General features: G+C 42.7%; 3 protein-coding genes across 8 annotated transcripts in view; 2 read left to right on the top strand and 1 right to left on the bottom strand.

Annotated features, from left to right (window-relative positions):
* Window positions 1-10,460, top strand: part of LOC137431809 (uncharacterized) — a 228,562-nt gene extending 218,102 nt beyond the window's left edge. The window contains exons 50-53 of the mRNA XM_068123527.2: window positions 1,598-1,874; window positions 3,529-3,710; window positions 6,594-6,833; window positions 8,916-10,460. Of these exons, the coding sequence (XP_067979628.2) occupies window positions 1,598-1,874; window positions 3,529-3,710; window positions 6,594-6,833; window positions 8,916-9,062 (846 nt within the window). The 3' untranslated portion in view covers window positions 9,063-10,460. The remainder of the gene's footprint in view (window positions 1-1,597; window positions 1,875-3,528; window positions 3,711-6,593; window positions 6,834-8,915) is intronic.
* A 734-nt stretch (window positions 10,461-11,194) lies between these two features.
* On the bottom strand, window positions 11,195-18,488 carry LOC137431811 (uncharacterized). The gene is made up of 3 exons (XM_078782506.1): window positions 18,357-18,488; window positions 18,043-18,128; window positions 11,195-11,547 (listed from the first exon to the last, which is right to left on the bottom strand). Exons 1-3 carry the CDS (start codon window positions 18,427-18,429, stop codon window positions 11,341-11,343), a joined length of 366 nt encoding a protein of 121 aa, XP_078638632.1. The 5' UTR covers window positions 18,430-18,488; the 3' UTR covers window positions 11,195-11,340.
* Window positions 18,377-22,143, top strand: part of LOC137431810 (uncharacterized) — a 368,459-nt gene continuing 364,692 nt past the window's right edge. For 5 of the 6 annotated variants that reach the window (XM_068123528.2, XM_068123531.2, XM_068123532.2 and 2 more), the window contains exon 1: window positions 18,377-18,498. The gene's annotated coding sequence lies outside the window, so the exon portion shown is untranslated. The remainder of the gene's footprint in view (window positions 18,499-22,143) is intronic. The other variant, XM_068123529.2, reaches the window with a different exon arrangement.

Here is a 22,143-nt window from a genome sequence, read left to right on the forward strand (position 1 = left end):
CCTTTTTGAAGCAATGTTTTACGGCCAGATGCCCTTCCTGCCGCCAACCCTTTTTGTCGCCTTTTGCGACAAACAGGGACTTACCAGTGAACTGGTACTCAATTTGCCGACCTCGGAAGGATGACAGGCTGAGTCAACCCCCCTGGCGTTAATTCAGCGATCGACCGGGATTCGAACCCAGGATCCTGGAGATCCTAAGCTGGCACCCTAGCCGCTAGCCCAACACCAGGCTTCCCCCTTCTTACTAACTACACCTAACACCTAACCAACCCTTCTGGTTAAACCTGCAAAATCCAGACTGACTGCACACCTCAACTCCTTTGTTCCTCGCTTCTCCAGTCTGAAGAATCACCTTCCAGAAACTGTTCTATCCAACTTCCTGCCGCGACTTCAAGCATTTGCTGCTCCACCATCTTGTTTCATCCTCCATCCTTACCCACAATCGTTATAAACTTACTAACTACACCTAACACCTAACCAAATCTTCTTATTTACGTTTTACTGTGGTTCCTACCCTTCTCTCCATCTCATTTTCCTTTTCATTAATTTTCCATGCTGATTGTATCAATCTGTTGTCCCACTTTCAGTTCATTGCCCTTTTAGCTCTTGTCACCTCACTCTTCCACGAGCCTCAATCTTGTAAGGAAAAAAAAGGCGCAGTATGAAACTTTTAAGGCTTTCTTTTTATATTGTTGATATTAGATCCTTACCACGGTAATCACAGCAAACTTCTCTCTTGTTGCAATTAGTTAAAACAATATCCATCTCAAGTGTCCTCGCTTTTATAAGCTCGCCATCTCAAGCAGCCTCAATGTCTCCTGGGCGGGACCGGCACTTTCCATCACTGCGAACCAATGGCTAGATGCCACAGTCACTGTCTTGACCACTCACTGAGCCGCTGGATCCCAAGGCCAGATGAGGACGCAGCCAATCACACTTTGTGTGCGGGAAGTTATCGCAAAGTAAAAAACCAGCCCCATTGTCGAGGCCTTATCCAAAGAGGCTCCATGCTGCCGCCATCACGCTCTGTTACCTGATCCAGACCTGATCCGGTCTTGGATGACACCGCCCCCTGCCCGTGGTAGGAGGCATGGTGGGGAACACCAGGCGAAACATACCTCACCCAACGAAGCACTAAATTGGATTTACACCATTGCTACAAGTTCCATCCAAATTCCAGGATGATAAAATCACTTTTTGCAATTATTTATGCAAAACAATAGGTGCCATGTTTAATGTGCGCAAGTTGCAGGTCTGACCACGTTATACTGGATTGGTTGTAATCAAGCGATTATTTTTATAAATCGAAAGTAAGGCTGGGATGTGGCCCTCTATCTTTTTAATCAATCTTTCATTACAGAATTACCATTTTGTCCTGATGTTGCAAAATTTATGCTCATCATCAAAGATGTTTTATTGAGTGTTTTGTTGTATAAAGTACATAATATACGTAGCTGACATTATCCGATGTTGTGATGTAATGTGGTGCATTTTGTTCAAGATTCTCCATGATCCAAAGGATTTAGCCTGAACCGTGGCTAAATATTTCCATATGATATATGGTGTATGTTATCAATGCTTTTGCTCTCATCCTCAGGGTCCTTCAGGCCGGGCTGGACCACCTGGTCCCCCTGGTCCACCTGGTCCTCCAGCTGAAGCGATGCCATATTTCCCACAAAGAGAAAAGACCCATGATACAGCACCTCGTCGTCGCTATCATGCTGATCAGCCCGACGGTGAGGTCTCCATGGTGGACAACAGTCTCAAGCGGATGACCAAGACTGTGGAGAACATTTTGTGTCCTGATGCCACCAAGCAAAACCCAGCAAGGAGCTGTGTAGATTTGGCAATGTGCCATCCAGACTGGAAAAGTGGTGTGTACTGTTATTTTGCATCATTATGATTTTTTTAAATGGAGAGATTGGAGAAAATTGGAGAAATTAATAGAGAATCAAGGCTTTATTTATCATAGTACAAGCAAAATCAGTAGTGAATAGAATGGCATTCGGTAGCGAGCAAACCTCCGCCAGGCTGAACAGATTATGTTTTGGATCCCACTGATAGGCCGGATCTGGATTCGGACCTGAACCAAAATCGAATTGCCTTGTTCTTGTCACCTAACCAACTCGTCCACCAAGTTTAGTCATAACTCGTCCATATCTTTTTAAAATATCATGTTATTTATCGCTTTTCGCCCCATCTCTCAATGGTGAAGAATCACTTTAAAAATTCTCTGATCCAGATCTGGATTCGAATCTTCACCAACATTGAATCAATTCGTCCTTGTCACATATGCAACATCTCCACCAAGTTTCGTCCAAATCCGTCCACAACTTTTTGAGATATCTTCTTCACAGACAGACAGACAGGAGTGAAAACATAACCTCCATCCACATTCGATGGCGGAGGTAACTAAAACTGCACTCTGTAGAGCACACCTCCGCTTGGCTAAACACTTTACGTTTTGGATCCCAACGATAGGCCAGACGTGGATCCAGACTGGAAGCCAAATCTAATCAGCTTGTTTTTGTCACTGAACCAACTCATCCACCCAGTTTTGACATAACTCATCCACAACCTTTTAAAATATAGTATTATAGATAGTTTTTGGCCCATTTCTCAAAAATGAAGAATGACTTTTATAATTAAAAAAACTTCTCGTATCCGGATCTGTATTTGGATATTCACGAAAATTGAACTAAATTATCCTTGGCACACAAACAACCTGTCCACCAAGTTTCAGCTGAATCCGTCCATAACCTGTTGAGATATTATGGTGTGTATATATACACATATATACAAATATATATCGTTTTTATATATCGTTATATATATATATGTATATATATATATATATATATATATATATATATATATATATATATATATATATATATATGTATATATATATATATATATATATATATATATATATATATATGTATATATATATATATATATATATATATATATATATATATATATATATATATATATATATATATATGTATGTATATATATATATATATATATATATATATGTATGTATATATATATATATATATATATATATATATATATATATATATATATATATATATATATATATATATATATATATATATATGTATGTATATATATATACATATATATATATATATATATATCGTTTTTAGCCCAATCACTCAATGGTGAAGAATTACTTTTAAAATTATAGTATCCGGACCTTCACCAAATTGTAATAATTTTGTCGTTGTCCCATACCCAACCTCTCCACCAAGTTTCATCCGAATTTGTCCACAATTTTTTCAGATAACCTCCTCACAGACAGACAGACAGATCAGGGTGAAAAAATAACCTCCATCCACCTTCGGTGGTGAAAGTAATGATATTGAGATGATTCTCAAGTGAGATTTAAAACAGAATTAAAGATTGCTGTTATTTTTTGTTTTTGTTGCAATTAGTGCTACAGATAATCCTTGAATTGTTCTAAGCATACAAACTCCATTTGCCTCCTTCTTTCCAAAGGTGAGTACTGGATTGACCCCAACGAGAGCTCATCAATTGATGCCATCAAGATGTACTGCAACATGGAGACACGCGAGACCTGTCTGTATGCAATCCCCAGTGCTGTTCCACGCAAACAGTGGTGGACTGCAAAGGACCGCAAGCATGTGTGGTTCGCGGATGCCATGGATGGTGGATTCCACGTAAGATGGAATTTTACAGTTTTGTCAGTTTTCTGCATTAGACAACACTGAGCAGATAGGGTGGACACAAATAGCAATGGCACAATATGGAGGCATCATAGACAATGCACATAAGTACGGTTGTCCTGGTCTCGGAGCAAAGTTTGCAATGAAGATCAAAATGTGAATTGTACATTATTATACAATAACTTTAGTGAATAATGGGGGTGACAGGGTGGCCTAGAGGTACACACACACACCTCTAAGCTGTCTAGCCTGGGTTTGAATCCCGACCTAGATATAAAATGTCATCTCCAGGATGATTCATCAATGTGTGTGACGTCCCTCGTATGGACTTTAAACTTGGCATCCCATCTGCCAGCATTCGTCGGATGTTTGAGATCCCACGGTGTCCTTCTGGCAGAGTAGGCGAGCACCATGTAACAAATTCTAAATTCCTGCCTTAACCAGCAGAGGGCATTGCATCAATGGCAGCCGTGCCCTTAGCCAATGATGCTACCCTGTAGCCTCGTACTGCACAGAAACAAAGAAGAAATGAATATGAATTAAAAAGCTTAACTTAATTAGCTAAAAGCTAAAAAAGCACAGCTTAAAAAGACTTGTTATGAAATATGAGTCGGTCGCTTTTGAGTGTTGACATTGCTAATATTTTCATGCTATCGAGTAATGTTCAAACGTCTTGTATACAATTTCTTTTTGTAATCCAACATAGCAATGAGGTCTCTGAAGTTTTCCAAATGCATTCACAAGATACTGCCTTGTGGCACTCCAGCCTCCCCTCAGAGAGGAGCGTGTTTCATTGGTAGCGGCATGTTGACTGCACGAGTAGAGGAAGTCAAAGCGAGGAAGGCGAACTTGTATGCCACAGGTAGAACCACCTTTAGAGGCCATTTTTCCCCGCAGAGCAAGGGTTTGCCTTTTTCGGGCACCGTGGTCACCTTTTTGAAGCAATGTTTTATGGCCGGATGCTCTTCCTGCCGCCAACCCTGTTAGTCGCTTCTTGCGACACACAGGGAATTACCAGTGAACTGGTACTCAATTTGCCGACCTCGGAAGGATGACAGGCTGAGTCAACCCCCCTGGTGTTAATTCAGCGATCGACTGGGATTCGAACCCAGGATCCGAGGATCCCAAGCCGGCACCCGAACCGCTAAGCCAACACCAGGCTAATTGTATGCCATAGGCAGACGGCTTGAAAAGCAGTGCAAGTTGCCAGACTGTCAAATGCCTGAGACGCGTATGTCCATCAAAACGGTCCTGACCTTCCATATTTAAGTGCAGGTTGGGTTGAAATCCAAAATGATGGTCAGATATTAGGCAGTTTGAAAAGAAGAAAGACCACATCTGCAACAAATATGGATTCCACGATTTTCCTTATATTTGGAAATAAGCTTACTCCGCTATGGTTGAGAGGAACTGTTTTGCATCTTTTTTGAATGGAAATGATGTTGATGCACTTCCAAGAAGACAAGAGGTTGCCAAAAAAGAATGGCAGGCCAAAGGCAGCAGACAATAATGAATCCTGAGCAAGCAGAGCAGGGTTTGCTACTGATGACATCTGTGCCAAACACCATTAATGAGTTGAGGATGGGAATAATGTTCTCTACCCTCTCGGATTTGAAACAAAGAGAGTCAAGAATGCAGAGGGTATTAAATGATACGGCGGGGAAAGACCTGGTTTGGTTTGGTACGTGAGAGTCGAGACAAATAATAAGGTGAGAAACACTACCTTGTCTCGAGCAGAGTTTGTATTGAGCAAGGGGATGGAGGGGGGAACATACATCAGAGATTACCACAAAACGTTTGATAAATGAGACTGTTTCGTGTTCAGCCATTGGATTAGCAAAGTGATGTTTTCTGGCTTCTGCGAGAATATACACACATAATTGTTGCTAGTCTTGCGGAGTGTACTAATGTTGACTACATCCATCTACCACCGGATCCGGAACACCAGGGCTGAGATGATGGCTAGGATATCCAAATACAGGATGAGATAATCCTGTGCGTGAGAAAATTGTGAACATTTGTGAAAGCATTCCCAAACAATTGATATCAGGCAATCACACTCTTTTTGCGAGAGAGCAGATTAAAATCCCTGCGACTGGGCCTGATGAGGTCTCCCTTTAGCAATTGCCAGGGATATATGAATTTTGAAGCTGGGAGAGATATTCATTTTGAAGCCGATAATGATTGGAGGGGTCAGGAGGGCCAGAGGAGGAACAGGAGAGATAGGATGAAAGTTTGTAATTACTAGCTCCAGGAGGGAAGATTTATTAGTCGGGAAGTTTACAGAATGGGTCAGACAGACCCACAAAGTTGCAGAAAGCCTTAGCTGCAATGCCATGGCTGGTTGTTGCGGAGCTGACGCTCAGCCAGCTGGCACGGTGACAGGTGAAGTTGCCACATATGACGAACAGAGATCTGTTACGAGTAGATCGGTCGATTGGGAAGTTTACGTATCCCATGGTGTCCTTCGCCAAGTCTGGTCGAGCTATCGCCAGCACCCTGACCAAATTCAAAATTCCTGCCCTAACCTACAGAGGGCACTGCATCAGCGGCACAGATGTGACCTCGGCCAATGATGCTACCCTGCAGCCTTGTGCTGCATACATAATAACGAAGAAGAAGAACCAACATATACTTAAGGGCCACTTTATGCTAAAACAATTAGTTACATCATCAATCGTAGGAGAGCCAAAAACCGATGATTTGCATTGGAAGTTGTATAATGTTGTGATGCATCTACTATATCTGATGTGATATGGAATGCAGGCTACATTCCCTTTGATGAAGATTATATATTTTGATGCCGAGTTATGGAAATAGATGAAGTTAAGGAACCGACACATGACCTCACCATCGGGTGTCTTTGTTCCACCACAGTTCAGCTATGGCGATGAGGCCCAACCACCCAAAGTCGTGGAGGTCCAAATAGCCCTGTTGCGCTTCATATCATCACGCGCCACACAGAACATCACCTACCATTGTCGGAACAGCATCGCGTATGCCGATAGCACTGGAGACCTCAGCCAGGCAGTGCGTCTCATGGGCTCTGGCGAGGTAGAGCTGCGTGCTGAGGGCCAGAACCGCTTCACCTATATGGCACTTGAAGATGGCTGCAAGGTATGGAAATAGATGAAGTTACTTTGGCTTGGGATCATTTACTGAATAGTCTTTTGTTGACCATTCATTCATGTTGTTTTCATCACCATCATGAATGTTATTGAAAAGTCATTTTTATGGATCCTCAACAGATAGTTGATGTATTTTCCTGAGCTTACAATCTTTAAAAATCAACAACTTTCCCTTCGCATAATCGGTATCCATTTGGAATAAATAAGTAACCGAAAAGCTTTTAATAAGTAATTTAAACCAAAGTTAGGATTTGTAAAAAGAGTAAAAGTGTTGACAATGCAAACGCAACCAACTACTAATTATTTTTGTCCACGATGAGAATGTTTCAGACAGCTCATCATGTCAGGTTTTCATCGGGGACAACAGGTAATATCATTGATCAATATTCTCTTGGTTTCATCCATTTTTCGACGGGTTATATCTATCTGAAAATATGTTTTTCAGAGGTTTGGGGATACACAGGCCTCTTATAAATCTGACGCCTATGTACAGGGGTCTTTGGATTTATTTAATTCCTATACTTCGGGGGCTTGGGATTTATTTAATTCCTATACTTTGGGGTCTTGGGATTTATTTAATTCCTATAATTCGGGGGCTTGGGATTTATTTAATTCCTATACTTTGGGGTCTTGGGATTTATTTAATTCCTATACTTCGGGGGCTTGGGATTTATTTAATTCCTATACTTCTGGGGCTTGGGATTTGTTTAATTCCTATAATTCGGGGGCTTGGGATTTATGTAATTCCTATACTTCTGGGGCTTGGGATTTATTTTATTCCTATACTTCTGGGTCTTGGGATTTATTTAATTCCTATACTTGGGATTTATTTAATTCCTATACTTCGGAGGCTTGGGATTTATTTAATGCCTATACTTGGGATTTATTTTATTCCTATACTTCTGGGTCTTGGGATTTATTTAATTCCTATACTTGGGATTTATTTAATTCCTATACTTCGGGTGCTTGGGATTTATTTAATGCCTATACTTGGGATTTATTTAATTCCTATACTTCGGAGGCTTGGGATTTATTTAATTCCTATACTTGGGATTTATTTAATTCCTATACTTCGGGGGCTTGGGATTTATTTTATTCCTATACTTCGGAGGCTTGGGATTTATTTAATTCCTATACTTGGGATTTATTTAATTCCTGTACTTCTGGGGCTTGGGATTTATTTAATTCAGATACTTTGGGGGCTTGGGATTTATTTAATTCCTATACTTCGGGGGCTTGGGATTTATTTAATTCCTATACCTCAGGGGCTTGGGATTTATTTTATTCCTATACTTTGGGATCTTGGGATTTATTTAATTCCTATACTTGGGATTTATTTAATTCCTATACTTCGGGTGCTTGGGATTTATTTAATTCAGATACTTTGGGGGCTTGGGATTTATTTAATTCCTATACTTCAGTGGCCTTGGGATTTATTTAATTCCTATACTTGGGATTTATTTAATTCCTATACTTCTGGGGCTTGGGATTTGTTTAATTCCTATAAAGGTGGTTCTACTTCGGGGGCTTGGGATTTATTTAATTCCTATACTTCGGGGGTTTGGGATTTATTTAATTCCTATACTTTGAGTGCTTGGGATTTATTTAATTCCTATACTTCTGGGGCTTGGGATTTATTTAATCCCTATACTTCTACAATCCTTGAAGTTTGGAATGCCTTTTATTTATTAATTTAAAAAATAAACCACACGAGTTGGTTATGCTACTAATGACTTCGGATAGCAAGTGGTTTGCTCTAATTAACCATTTTGTTAACCCATCTATGCATCTCGATCAATTCTACAAAAATGGGTCTGGATTTGAATCAAATTAAAAGCCAAGTAGAGATTGCTCAGTGACAATACTTTCAAACTACAATGTGATAGAGGATTGGTCTCTTTGTACACCGTTCTTGATTTTTTTTCAACTTTCACATAACACGAATGTCCAGTCATTTGTATTCCAGCATATCAACTTCAGTTTGTTGTTCGATTTTACTCATTCCTACTTCCACCTGCATCTCATTGAAAATTATTTACATTTTTGTAATATCGGAATTATTTTGTCACAGGAGCATTCCAATGAGTGGAGTAAGACAATCCTCCAGTACAAGACAAGCAAGCCCCGTCACCTGCCCATCATCGACATAGCCCCCATTGACATTGGCAGCCCTGATCAAGAGTTTGGTGTGGACATCGGCCCTGTCTGTTTCCGTTAGAGCTAGCGGAAAACACCTAATGAACTTTTTTTGTTAAAGAAATTAAATCCACCTCCAACCTGTTGTCTGCAGAAGCCTTGCACTGATTGTCTCAATGCGCCCTTTCAACCCTCCCATCTTATCTTGGTTCCAAATCTTCAGCAAACTGCCTCATCTCTTTCATCTTTCACTCATAGCCCTTCCTTCCCCTTTCTCCTTCGCCCCATTTCTGCACAGGTTATGTTCATGTCTCTGCACAATACTTGTGGGTTTTATTATTTTTCCACAGACTTCTTTCCGAAACACTGCTAGTTCTTGAGAAAAATAAAAATTGTGATCTTTTGTTTTTAAAATACTGTGGATGTTCAATGTCGGTCCAACTACGATCATGAATAGCGATCCGAGCTTTGAAAAAAAAAAAATGATGTGGCGAGTTGTAAGAAGATGAAAATTGTGCGATGAGGTTATGTTGAGATCATGGTCGTAAAGAAAAAAAAAAGACTGTATTGATTGGCATATAAAAATCAGTTGTTTCTTTGAATGCAAGAAATGTCCTGTTTGATCGGCTTTTTAGAAAAAAAACGAAATAATAAAAAATACAAGAAACGTCTTAAGATAAAGGTGCTTTGGGGTGGGTGGAATGGAAGGGCGATGCATTTTATTTTTCTTTCTTTTCTTTTCTTATTTTTCTTCCAAACTCAAAGGTGCTATTCACTCTGGGTTCAGAGTTATTTAATCCACAGGCAACTAGAACTGGTCCTGTGCAGTGCCGCCATGGTTCTCTTTCCTACTTGGTTGTGCATAAAGCCAAGGAATGCGTTTGCAACTTCACACGATGCCTCCATTCCCAAAGTTTGTTGTGGGCTGGTACTTCAGCCTCGAGCTTATATATATATTTTTGTCAACCAACAAAACCTTATTTGATGTGTGACTTGTTTGGAAGTTAGGGAAGGGAAAGGGGGTGGGGGTGTCAATATGGCGTTTTGTTATCAAATTATTTTCACACCCAGACCCTCTTGGGGAAAATAGAGACTGCATTGCGTTGTCTGACTCAGGATTTTCTGGCATGTCAATCAATATTACGATCTTGGAGGTCCAGAAATATGTCGTGCATGGATTTTTATTTGCTGTCCTCTTTTTTTTTTCTTTTTTTTTTCCCCCTTGCCGTGACACTCACGCCCATGCATGAACTCGACATGTACATTTATTTTGTTTTGTATATTGCATTGCTCTATTCCAGCTTTTGTTCTGACAAATTGTGCGTAACAGTGTCAGTGACATCAGACTGCCCGATTTTGTAAGGAAATGCCCATCTTGGGGCACCTAAACTTGATAACATTGTGTTTGCCCTTTCCAATGACCACCCATGTTGCCACAGCCAAAAACCATAATAAAAGTGTTTTGGTTTTTTGATCTGTATTCCATCACATCACGCTGTTTTCTGAAATGTGTAGTTTGTTCTTGAATATTTCATATTCAAAGGGGGAAATTGAAATGGAAATAACAAGGAGGTTTATCGAAAACTTATCGAACTGCTGAGTATGGTAAATTGCGACACAAATTTGGTAAGTCAAAACTAAATAACGGCTACGATTCATTTTTACAATTGCTTGGATAACTTCAGACACGTATGACATCACAGAAGTGGAACAACACACCTGGGTGTATTTATTGAGTCCCAATAGTAACCATTCGATCACTACATGGCTCAGCACAGTATCTGCAATGGGGATGCTTAAGATGATCTCACACTTCCACTTACCGTGGTGGAGCCGCCAAGTAAAAAAATAAAAAAAATAAAATCAAAGTGAAAGTCATTGCTTAGTGGTTTTCAATATAAACCACAAAAACAATGCACATAATAGCGTTCAACCTTTATTCATCAATTTATTTGAAATAATTTTCTGATCACAATTGTAAATTATACAATTCAATTATATCAGATGCAGTCGGACCCCGACATTCGCGGGGGGATACGTTCCTGGAGAATGACGCGAATGTCGAATCCACGAATGTGGAGGCATTTTTGGAATTGGGGGGGAAAAAAAATGACTACATGGTTTAGGCTCATGGAAGAGCTATGACAGAACAAATCAGGACACAACATAACAAAGGGAACAAACAGCAGGAGAAAGGGGAAACGCCAACAGCAGTATGAAGGGAGAAAATAGATGGAGACGGACAAACAAGGGATGCAGGTAACAATGAGGGGTAAGGGACAACGCAAAGGGTGGACAAGATGGATACATAAGCAAAATGTTTGGGAGGGGTTGGGGTGGTTTTACAGGTGTCGAAAAGATCATGATTTTGGATGGGGGATGACTTGAGATGGTGGTGAACAGCTGTCTTGAAGACCTGGATGGAAGAATGAGATCGAGTGGAGTGTGGAAGGTGGTTCCACAGGTGTGACAAAAAGAGGAACAAATGAGTGGTGAGCTGTGGTTCTGTATTTAGGCAGTTTTACGAGGAGGGGGTTGCTGATGGACTGTGCACGTCCTGTAGATACCTGAGGGGGACAAAGCACGGTGAGGGAATGTTGAGGTCTGACTGCATTTGAAAAAGAAAGGAGAGGTGTACCGAGAGGACAGGAAAATTTTCTGGAAAAAAAATACAAGTAAACTGAGTTTACAAAGTTTTAAAGTACATCCATTACTGGTAAGCATTTCAATTATTTGCAACCTATTTTTTTGTTTAGGGACATCTTGTATCTATATGGATCTCCTGCAGTGAAAGATAAACTCCACTTATGATTGTAAGCCTGGTGGTGGCGGTTAAGGTGGTGGCTGAATATCTCAGGGTCTTAAATCCAATCGAAAATCTGTGGCATGACGAAGATTGCTGTCCATCAACGCTCCCCACGCAACTTGACTGAGCTTGAACAGTTCACATCGGCTGCGAAAGTCTGGCGAGGGTGGGGCAAAGCGGCGATGTGCCAATTGGCATCCCAGATTTTGCCGAGAACCTTCCAGATTACACAGGCAGGCCCTGCCCTTGCTAGGGGATTATAAAAGTGCCACGGGCGAAGACACACACTCTCTCTCTCTCTCTCACCCCCCCCCCCACCCGCTCTCTCTCTCTCCCACCCTCTCTCTCTCCCCTCCCCTCTCCCCTCTCTCTCTCTCCCCTCCCCTCTCCTCTCTCTCTCTTTCTTTCTCTCCCCCCCCTCTCTCTCTCTCTCCCACCGCCCCTTCTCTCTCTCTCCCACCCTCTCTCTCTCTCCCCTCCCCTCTCCTCTCTCTCTCTTTTTCTCTCCCCCCACCCTCTCTCTCTCCCACCCCCCTTCTCTCTCTCTCCCACCCCCTTCTCTCTCTCTCCCACCCCCCTTCTCTCTCTCTCCCACCCCCCTCTCTCTCTCTCTCCCACCCCCCCTCTCTCTCTCTCTCTCCCACCCCCCTCTCTCTCTCTCCCACCCCCCTCTCTCTCTCTCTCCCACCCCCCTCTCTCTCTCTCCCACCCCCCTTCTCTCTCTCTCCCACCCCCCTTTCTCTCTCTCTCCCACCCCCCCTCTCTCTCTCCCACCCCCCCTCTCTCTCTCCCACCCCCCTCTCTCTCTCTCCCACCCCCCTCTCTCTCTCTCTCTCTCTCCCACCCCCCTCTCTCTCTCTCTCTCCCACCCCCCCTCTCTCTCTCTCTGTACCACCCCCCTCTTTCTTTCTCTCTCTCTCTCCCCCCCCCCTCCGTCTCCCCCCACCCCTCCTCTCTCGCTCGCTCACTCTCAGCCTGCAGCTCTCCCCACCCACTGCTTGTCTGCGTGCTCTCTCTGCGTATGTGTTTGTGGACGATCTGAGTTTGAGGGGTGGTGCTCACGTTGGCGATTCGTTTGTTGGTAAGGCTGGAAGGAAGCCTTGAGGTGGATGGAGCAAGTTAATCGAATAAGGCCAAACCAAGTTATGCTCACACATTCCTTTTAGACTCTCACAAAGTAGGCTATTTGTATCATTCGTATCACACAGTTCTTGTATCATTCACATTACACACACTCACCTGCACCTCTACACTCAACCCACCGTGGTCACCTCGGTATTTTCCCGCTTTACCCCCTCTTTTAGTGTTGGGTTGCAGAAGCACGACCGTTTCCGCCAGCTAAATGAGAAGCCATGATCCTCCTCAAGAAAATGTACAAAAGGTGCCCCAACAGAAATTATATATTTTTAGCTGAAATAACTGAACCATTGGATTAGTAGGACACATTGGGACATTATCCCAGTCCAGATGAAAGCAATGGGAGCACTAAAAGTCAACCAAGATATGACAGTCCAAACAAACACAAGGGAGTCCAACTACATTAGCCACATCACCAAAAAATGGTCAGTCTCTTGTTCTTTAGATGGAATCATCACCCAAGAATCATGAGACAGGAGATCGGTCCCTGTAGGTCTGCTCCTGATGAGTTTCAGAAATGATGTGCGCACAGTGTATGTCAGTACCAGAAGCAATGATAGATTAAGAACTTTTATAACTTTTCATGTACACTTGATAGAAACAAAATATAAATGGGGCATGAAAGCATCATTTAGGTTTCAAAATAACTGCCATCTTCCGCAATACATCGTTAATCCAATTTTACATTCTCCTTTTCCTGCTGAATAATTTCACGTATAGACTGGTCCTTGCGGAGATGGACGTTGGCAGGTTTTCCGTCCTTGCCTCCACTGTCTCTCGATAGCGGGTCTCCCACATTCAAAGTGGTCCAGGCCTTTGCGGCAAATGTTACACCAAGTTCACCTGTTTGTGGCCTGATGTTCCTAGGTCACAACTGGGATGGCACAAGACTTGAGTGTAGACTTAAGGACGTCTGTATGGCACTTTCTTTGTCCACCACATAACCGGTTACCAAATTTGAGTTGTCCATCGAAAAGCGCTCTTGGCATTCTATGGTCTTCCATGTGTGTGAGGTGTCCTGACCAGCAAAACTGGGCTTCCATCAGGAAATACTCAATTAATCGGATACGGCAGCAGTCTAGGATAGAGGTGTTAGGTATTGTGTCTTGCCAGGCGATGCCAAGAATCTTGCGACGGCATCGCCTATGGAATTGATCAAGGCGTTTGATATGGTGGGAATAGGGTGTCCAAGATTCGCATCCGTACAGGAGTGTCGATAAAACAACGGCACAAGACACTGATATTGCTGTCCAAGGCACGATAGACACTGGTATTGCTGTCCAAGGCACGATAGACACCGATATTGCTGTCCAAGGTATGATAGACAGTGATATTGCTGTCCAAGGCACGATAGACACTGGTATTGCTGTCCAAGGCACGATAGACAGTGATATTGCTGTCCAAGGCACGATAGACACTGGTATTGCTGTCCAAGGCATGATAGACAGTGATATTGCTGTCCAAGGCACGATAGACACTGATATTGCTGTCCAAGGCATGATAGACACTGGTATTGCAGTCCAAGGCACGGTAGACACTGATATTGCTGTCCAAGGCACCATAGTCAGTGATATTGCTGTCCAAGGCACGATAGACACTGATATTGCTGTCCAAGGCACGATAGACACTGATATTGCTGTCCAATGCACGATAGACACTGATATTTCTGTCCAAGGCACGATAGACACTGATCTTGGTATCTCGGCAAATGCGACATTCATGCCAAAGGCGACATGTCAATCTACCAAAGGACACACAGGCTTTCCCGAGTCTTGAAGTTACTTCGTCGTCAATCATTGTATGTTGAGAGAGGACACGTCCGAGGTAGCAGAGCTTATAAAAAAAACTTTGAGTGGCATCATCGATGGTAATGTATCGGACGGTATCCATACCTTCTGGTCTCGGCTGAAGCGTAGCCTCGGTCTTCTTGAGGCTAATTGTAAGGTCGTAGCGACGACGAGCAGATTGCGCAAAGGAGGTGACAATAACTTGCATATCTTCAAGATTATGACTGAATATGGCGCAGTCATCAGCGAAAAGTAGATCACGGAGCAGCATTTCCATGATTGTGTTCAGACACTATGACTTGGCCTTCAGACACTGCAAAGTAAAGACACTTACACCATTTACATAGTTTCTGCTGGAAAACAAATCTCTTTTTCATTTCATCATGTTCATTTCTTTGTTTGTTGGTAATTTGCCACCATGACTTCCTCGAAGTTAAGAATGAAATCCAATGTATAGTGAAGTCTCCTCAACAAAATGTCCCAATATATTCAGAACTACCAAAATACCCTTAAAGACCCAAAAGCCCCTGTAGTCCCAAAAGACCCTGAAAACCAAAAAGACTCCGAAGACCCAAAACGCTGCTGAAGACCCAAAAGACCCTGTAGACCCAAACGACCCTTTTATAACCCAAAGACCCTTAAAGACCCAGAGGAAACAAAAGACCTTTAAGATGCAAATGGCCCTGAAGACCCCAAAGACCCTTTAGACCCAAACGACCCTTTTGTACCCCAAATAACCAAAATACCCCAAAGACCCTTAAAGACCCAGAGGAAACAAAAGACCCTTAAGACATAAATGGCCCTGAAGACCCCAAAGACCCTTTAGATCCAAACGACCCTTAAATACCCCCAAATAACCAAAATATCCCAAAGACCCTTAAAGACCCAGAGGAAACAAAAGACCCTCAAGACCCAAATGGCCCTGAAGACAAAAACCTTGATCTTTTCTACCCCCGTTAATTTACCCCAGATCCACTTTTAAGAAATACCGACGTCTTTCTTGGAAGTCCCATCAGTGTCCATGTGTTTTATACCTCTCCCAACCCCCCCCCCCCCTTCCCATGCCTCCTCCCCCCAAGCCCTCTCCCTCCCACAGATCTCTCGATGTCCCTGCTCTCCATCTTGTCTCAACGTGTTTTATGTTTTATGTGTCAGTTTGTCTTTGTTTTTGTTTGTCTTTTTGTGATCAATGTTAGCTCTTACACGAGCCTCGATCTTGTATACAAAAAAAAAAAAAAAACTAGTTGGGCACTCGGTGGAGCACAAACCTCCGCCAGGCTGAACAGTTTGTTTTGTACCCAATGATAAGCCGGGTCTGGATTCAGACCTGAACCAAAATCTAGTCGTCTTGTTCTTGTCACCTAAACAACTCGTCCACCAAGTTTAGTCAAAACTCGTCCATAACCTTTTGAGATATCGTGTTATATATCGTTTTGGCCCTTTCACTAAATGGCGAAGAATCACTTTGAAAAATTCTCAGATCAGGATTCGGATCTTCACCAAAATCGAATCATTTCATCCATGTCAAATACCAAACCTGTCCACCAAATTTCGTCCAAATCCGTCAACAACTGTTTACAGACAAACAAACAGACAAACAGGGGTGAAAACATAACCTGCGTCCACCTTCTGTGACGGAGGTAACGAGTGAGTAAATGGTCGACGGTGGGAGTTAAAGTACAACTTTATAAAAGGGTCGAATGAATATGTGGACCAACCAGGTAACCAGTTAGATTAGAATGATCGGTGAATCCAACAACATAACTTGGGTGGTTGTTTCAAACTTCATCCTCAAACTTCTTGCTCTCACATGGCATTTTAATGAATTAATTTCCATTTGTTAACAGGTAACAAGACAATAAGTTGTTACTTTGTTAGCTTTGGTAACTCCATCGATGTGTTCCATTAACTAGTTCAGGAACGTTTGTTGGTTTTACAAGTTTGACTCCGAGTTCTTGTTGAAAATTCCACGTGAGGGCGCCATATCATTCCATGAAACAGGAGGAACAAATATTGAAGAAGAGTTTAATTTCATAAACCGGAGCTGTGTTAATGGGAGTTGAAATGTCAGATTATGAGGTTCTTTAAACTTGGTCAAATCGGTCAAAACTGTGGCTGAGTCAATTTTCCTTAAAATGTCTGGATATTTGACAATAGGGAAAACATGACGTCATATCCAAGCGATGAAGTTTGAGTTTGGTTTGTTGAGAGTTCCTGTTTGAACCTTTCATCCAAGCTGGTTGGAACCAAGGGCCAAATTCCATGGACGATATACATGTGTCCAACGTGGACAAATATCCTCGTAATCTTAAGGAATGTACACTGATGTCTACTGTCGAGTTATTATACAGAGTCAAGGCTCATGGAAGAGTTACAACACAGAATGGATCAGGACGCAACAAAACAAAAGGAACAGCAGAAGTGGGATTGGGGAAATGCCAACAGCTGGGCCGAAGGAGAAAACAGATGGAGACAGACAACAAGGGATGTGTGGGTAAGATTCAGGGGTAGGGGAGGAAGCAAGGAGTGGACAAGTTGGGGGGCAGGGGGTTGGAGGGGAAGAAGTGGGGTGTGGGTGTTTTCAGGTTTTAAGGATAAAATCTTGGTTTTGGATTGGGGAATGATCTAGTTGAGATGGTGGTGAACACCTGCCTTGAAGACTTGGATGGAAGAATGAGGTTGAAGAGAGTGTGCAAGTTTGTTCCACAGCTTGGAAAAGGGAACAACGAATGAATGGAGGTGAGCAATGATTCTGGATTTTTGGAGCTTCACGAGAAGGGGGTTGATGGTGGACCAGGTGCGTACTGCAGATACCTGGGGCTAAAGGGGGCAACGCCCGGAGCGGGCAGAGGGTGCAAGGACAGGAACGAAGGTGGAAAAAAAAACAGAGACCACCGACCTGTTGGGGATGGCAAAGTAATTTGTAATAAATAAATAAATAAAGGTTCCTCCATGGCCTGAAATATTACTGTAATAAATAAATAAATAAATAAAAATAATCAAACAAATAAATAAATATATTGTGCCAACGGTAACTCACAAGTCAAACAAGTTATTTGCTCATTGGCTCGTTTTAGTCCATATATGCAACACCTGCATGTCTCCAAATAATGACGTTGTATGTTTGGGAATACCATTTGTGAATTTAAACACATCATCATCATATTGCTCACCAAAGAAGGTTTCACAATGTCTGGGAATTCATTCGGGACAAACGTGTTTCAAATCAGACGAGATGACGTCTCGTAAAAAAAAAAAACATATTAAATAAGTTTCTGTGTCTAATGTTTCAAGGAGGAAATGACGTGGTAAGTCCCAATCGGTGGGCAAACCTGGGGTTGGAGGCGAGGACAGTACGACCGGAACCAGGAATGTGAGGAACAGGCCGTGGGAGACGAGACGTCGAGGCCGCTTGTTGCTACGAGAGAGTGAAACAACGCGTGAACCACAAAAAATGGCGCTTTTACCAAATCCTCAATAGTTTAGAACAAAACTTGAACCAGAGCAAGAAAACACAAACACGAGCAAGAATTATCGAGGATTTGAGGTTTACGTAAACGATGACGCTGTAAAAAGTAGACGAAGAGTGCTTAGACAAACTTTTAACAACAAAAACATGCGCGCAAGTCGCTCACGAAACTCTCACCTGATTGGCTGCGACTGTGGGCGCGGCTCCGCTCCGCTCCGCCCCCCTTCCATGGTGCTCGCCTCGCGCACATCGTCCACAGAATCCATCGCAGCGCTCGCTCGTCGTTCTTCCTCTTCTTCGTGCCCGCACTTCCAGGCAGGTAAGGAATCGCTTGCTTGTGCCCATCATTTGCTCACAATCGCCTGTTTCACAGAAACGTTGGTGGCCTTGATTATAATATGCAGAACTATCAGTGGATTCAGTTGATTACAGCTTATGATTTGAGCACTTTATAATGAACTCGTCACAAAATGTGTTTATGATTTATGTTCAATTTCAAGATGTCCATGTGTTGTATGCATCCTGACCTGTACCTCTCGTATATGACGTCGACATTTGGTAAATGGAAGTTTCGTTAAACGGATAAAAGTTTCTGGCAAGAAACTTTTGCAGATAAAGAAGTGAGCAAAGACGAACCGTGAAGAGCAAACATGAACAAGTGAAAATATATACTATAGTACAGTATAAGTATAAGTATAAGAGAGGTGTGTGTGTGTGTGTGTGTGTGTGTGTGTGTGTGTGTGTGTGTGTGTGTGTGTTTGTCTGTGTGTGTGTGTTTGTCTGTGTGTGTGTGTTTGTCTGTGTGTGTGTTTGTGTGTGTTTGTCTGTGTGTGTTTGTTTGTCTGTGTGTTTGTGTGTGTGAGTGTGTGTGTGTGTGTGTGTGTGTGTGTGTCTGTCTGCCTGTGTGTGTCTGTCTGCCTGCCTGCCTGCCTGCGTGTGTGTGTGTGTGTGTGTGTGTGTGTGTGTGTGTGTGTGTGTGTGTGTGTGTGACTGTGTGTGTGTTTGACTGTGTGCGTTTGACTGTGTGTGTATGTGTGTGTGTTTTTGACTGTGTGTGTGTGTGTTTGACTGTGTGTGTGTGTGTGTGTGTTTGAATGTGTGTGTGTTTGACTATGTGTGTGTGTGTGTTTGACTGTGTGTGCTTGTTTGACTCTGCGTGTGTTTGTCTGTGTGTGTGTGTGTTTGAGTGTGTGTGTCTGTGTTTGTGTGTATTTGTGTGTGTGTGCTTCTCTGTGTGTTTGCTTGTCTGTGTGTGTGTTTGGGTGTGTGTGTGTGTCTGTTTGTGTGTATGTTTGTGGGTGAGTTTGTCTGTGTGTGTGTGTGTGTGTGTCTGTGTGGGTGGGTGAGTTTGTCTGTGTGTGTCTGTGTGTGTGTCTGTGTGTGTGTCTGTTTGTCTGTCTGTGTGTCTGTTTGTCTGTCTGTGTGTCTGTTTGTCTGTGTGTGTGTTTGTGCGTGTGTCTGTTTGTCTGTCTGTGTGTGTCTGTTTGTCTGTGTCTGTTTGTGTGTGTGTGTCTGTGTGTGTGTGTCTGTGTCTGTGTCTGTGTATCACCATTTTCTCAGAGATGGCTCAAAGATGGCCCAACTTCGTCAAACTTTCAGAGGTTCATTAGTGTGTGCCTGGGAGTGTTTTGGGTAAAACAAAATAAAAAATTGGAAATAAAGTTCGTTTTTTGGGGGATTTAAAAAAATCGTTTTATCGTGTTTGAGCCTTTGTGGCTATGTGAAAGGAAATATTAAATTATCCCCGATTAGTGTGTGTGTGTGTGTGTGTGTGTGTGTGTGTGTGTGTGTGTGTGTGTGTGTGTGTGTGTGTGTGTGTGTGTGTGTGTGTGTGTGTGTGATACTATAATATTAACTGTAAATTTTTCTTATCAGGTGTAGGTAGGGGAGTGTTTGAGGAATGCACAAAAAAAAAAAAAAAAAATTTGATTTCTTCATAATGCCAAAAGGATTAGAACATCACCTGGCAACGCCAGGTACTCCTGCTAGTGTAGAATAAATATGGCAGCAAAGGAAAGTACACAGACGCGATGAGAGGGTATATGTGTGAGAAAGACAACGAGTGTCCCACAACTGAACTTGCCATACCCCCCCCCCCCCCCCACCCCAAAGGTTTTCCCCCAGACTAGCAGTCAATGCCACCCATGACAGACTGGTCATGGTGATTCAATTCTTTCTTTTTTTTCACCCAATTTACTTTTGGAGCCCATCTTGTTTTGTTCCCATCCCACGTTATATTTAATCAAGTTACTGTATTTACTTTACGGACTCTATAAATATGATGTAGGACCATAAACTTTAGGCATTGGTCATCTTTCATCAAGTCCAACGCTGTTTGCAACTTTGTCAATCAATGAGGTTTTTGCTGCACTGGGATGTCACGTGAGTGCTTGGCGCTGCCATGTTTACATTCCCAGGGTTTTATTTGCTGAAAGATCGTTTCATAACTCATGGTCTGGATATTACTGCTACTACTGCAACTACTACTTTAATGTCCCCAATTATAGCTGCCTTCTTCTGGAGTGGTCCAGGAAACCTTTTTTTTTTGCCTAAGTCTTTCACGAAGCGGCTGCTCAGGACCCACGTCCGCATGAACGTGGCAGAATTTTTTTCAAGGAGCCATGGATGACTCGCCTACTCGACGCGAAGACCACTGTGGGGTTTTTAATGTCCACCAACTAATGCTACTACTCGTGCATTGGACACCCGGCTTAACGTCCATCCGAGAGTCTGCACTTTATGAAGCAACAATCCGACATTTGTAGCCTGGTGAGGGATCGAACCACACCGGACATCTCGAAGAATCCTGCGCCACCTGTGCGCCCTCGTGTCCCACACTTAATAGTCAATATGCTTGGAATTGAGCCTCTTCCAAACAAAATTTTACATTTCTGAATGTTAAAGCTGAGAAAAACAACAACGACAACGGGACAAAATTGTAGAAACACAACCTCATAATGAAAACTGAGACGAACTTTTCTTACTGAGACAAACTTACATGCGTAAACATGACAGGAGCCACGTGGTGTGGTTCAAGATAAATTTCTGAATTTACAATTTTTCATTGAATTTCTTGAAACGCACAAGTTCCCCTTTATAAAGATTGTTATTTTGTGTTGAAGAACGATTTTTTTTTTACTCCATTTCCTCTGAATTTCAATCAGATGAAACTTCTGTAATCTGCCCATGATAATTTTTCCCAAATCAGACATCCCGCAAATCTGAAACGTTTGACTAATAGACCTCAGGGCAGAGGGAAAGATGAAAGCACGAGCGTGGGATTCATGCTGATGACTTGCTTTGGTAAAGATATGCTCGGAGGGTAGTGAGCGAGGGATGGAGAGAGATGGAGAGAGAGATGGAGAGAGATGGAGAGAGATGCACGAGCGTGGGATTCATGCTGATGACTTGCTTTGGTAAAGATATGCTCGGAGGGTAGTGAGCGAGGGATGGAGAGAGATGGAGAGAGAGATGGAGAGAGATGGAGAGAGATATGGAGAGAGATGGAGAGAGATGGAGAGAGATATGGAGAGAGATATGGAGAGAGAGATGGAAAGAGAGATGGAGAGAGAGAGAGAGAGAGAGAGAGAGATGCACGAGCGTGGGATTCATGCTGATGACTTGCTTTGGTAAAGATATGCTCGGAGGGTAGTGAGCGAGGGATGGAGAGAGATGGAGAGAGAGATGGAGAGAGATGGAGAGAGATATGGAGAGAGATGGAGAGAGATGGAGAGAGATATGGAGAGAGATATGGAGAGAGATATGGAGAGAGATATGGAGAGAGATATGGAGAGAGATGGAGAGAGAGATGGAGAGAGAGATGGAGAGAGATGGAGAGAGAGATGCACGAGCGTGGGATTCATGCTGATGACTTGCTTTGGTAAAGATATGCTCGGAGGGTAGTGAGCGAGGGATGGAGAGAGATGGAGAGAGAGATGGAGAGAGATGGAGAGAGATGGAGAGA

Source organism: Myxine glutinosa, chromosome 7 (assembly GCF_964187855.1).
Source record: "Myxine glutinosa chromosome 7, kmMyxGlut1.1, whole genome shotgun sequence".
Classification (NCBI taxonomy): Eukaryota; Metazoa; Chordata; class Myxini; order Myxiniformes; family Myxinidae; genus Myxine; species Myxine glutinosa.

Bases quoted from the DNA above. Each gene is read 5' to 3' on its own strand.
- LOC137431811 (XM_078782506.1), bottom strand. From the start codon at position 18,429: ATGTGCGCGAGGCGAGCACCATGGAAGGGGGGCGGAGCGGAGCGGAGC. The intron at 18,129-18,356 runs GTGAGAGTTTCG...ACTCTCTCGTAG, and splicing joins CCACAGTCGCAGCCAATCAG to CAACAAGCGGCCTCGACGTC. The intron at 11,548-18,042 runs GTTTGCCCACCG...TGTCCCCCTCAG, and splicing joins GTCCTCGCCTCCAACCCCAG to GTATCTACAGGACGTGCACA.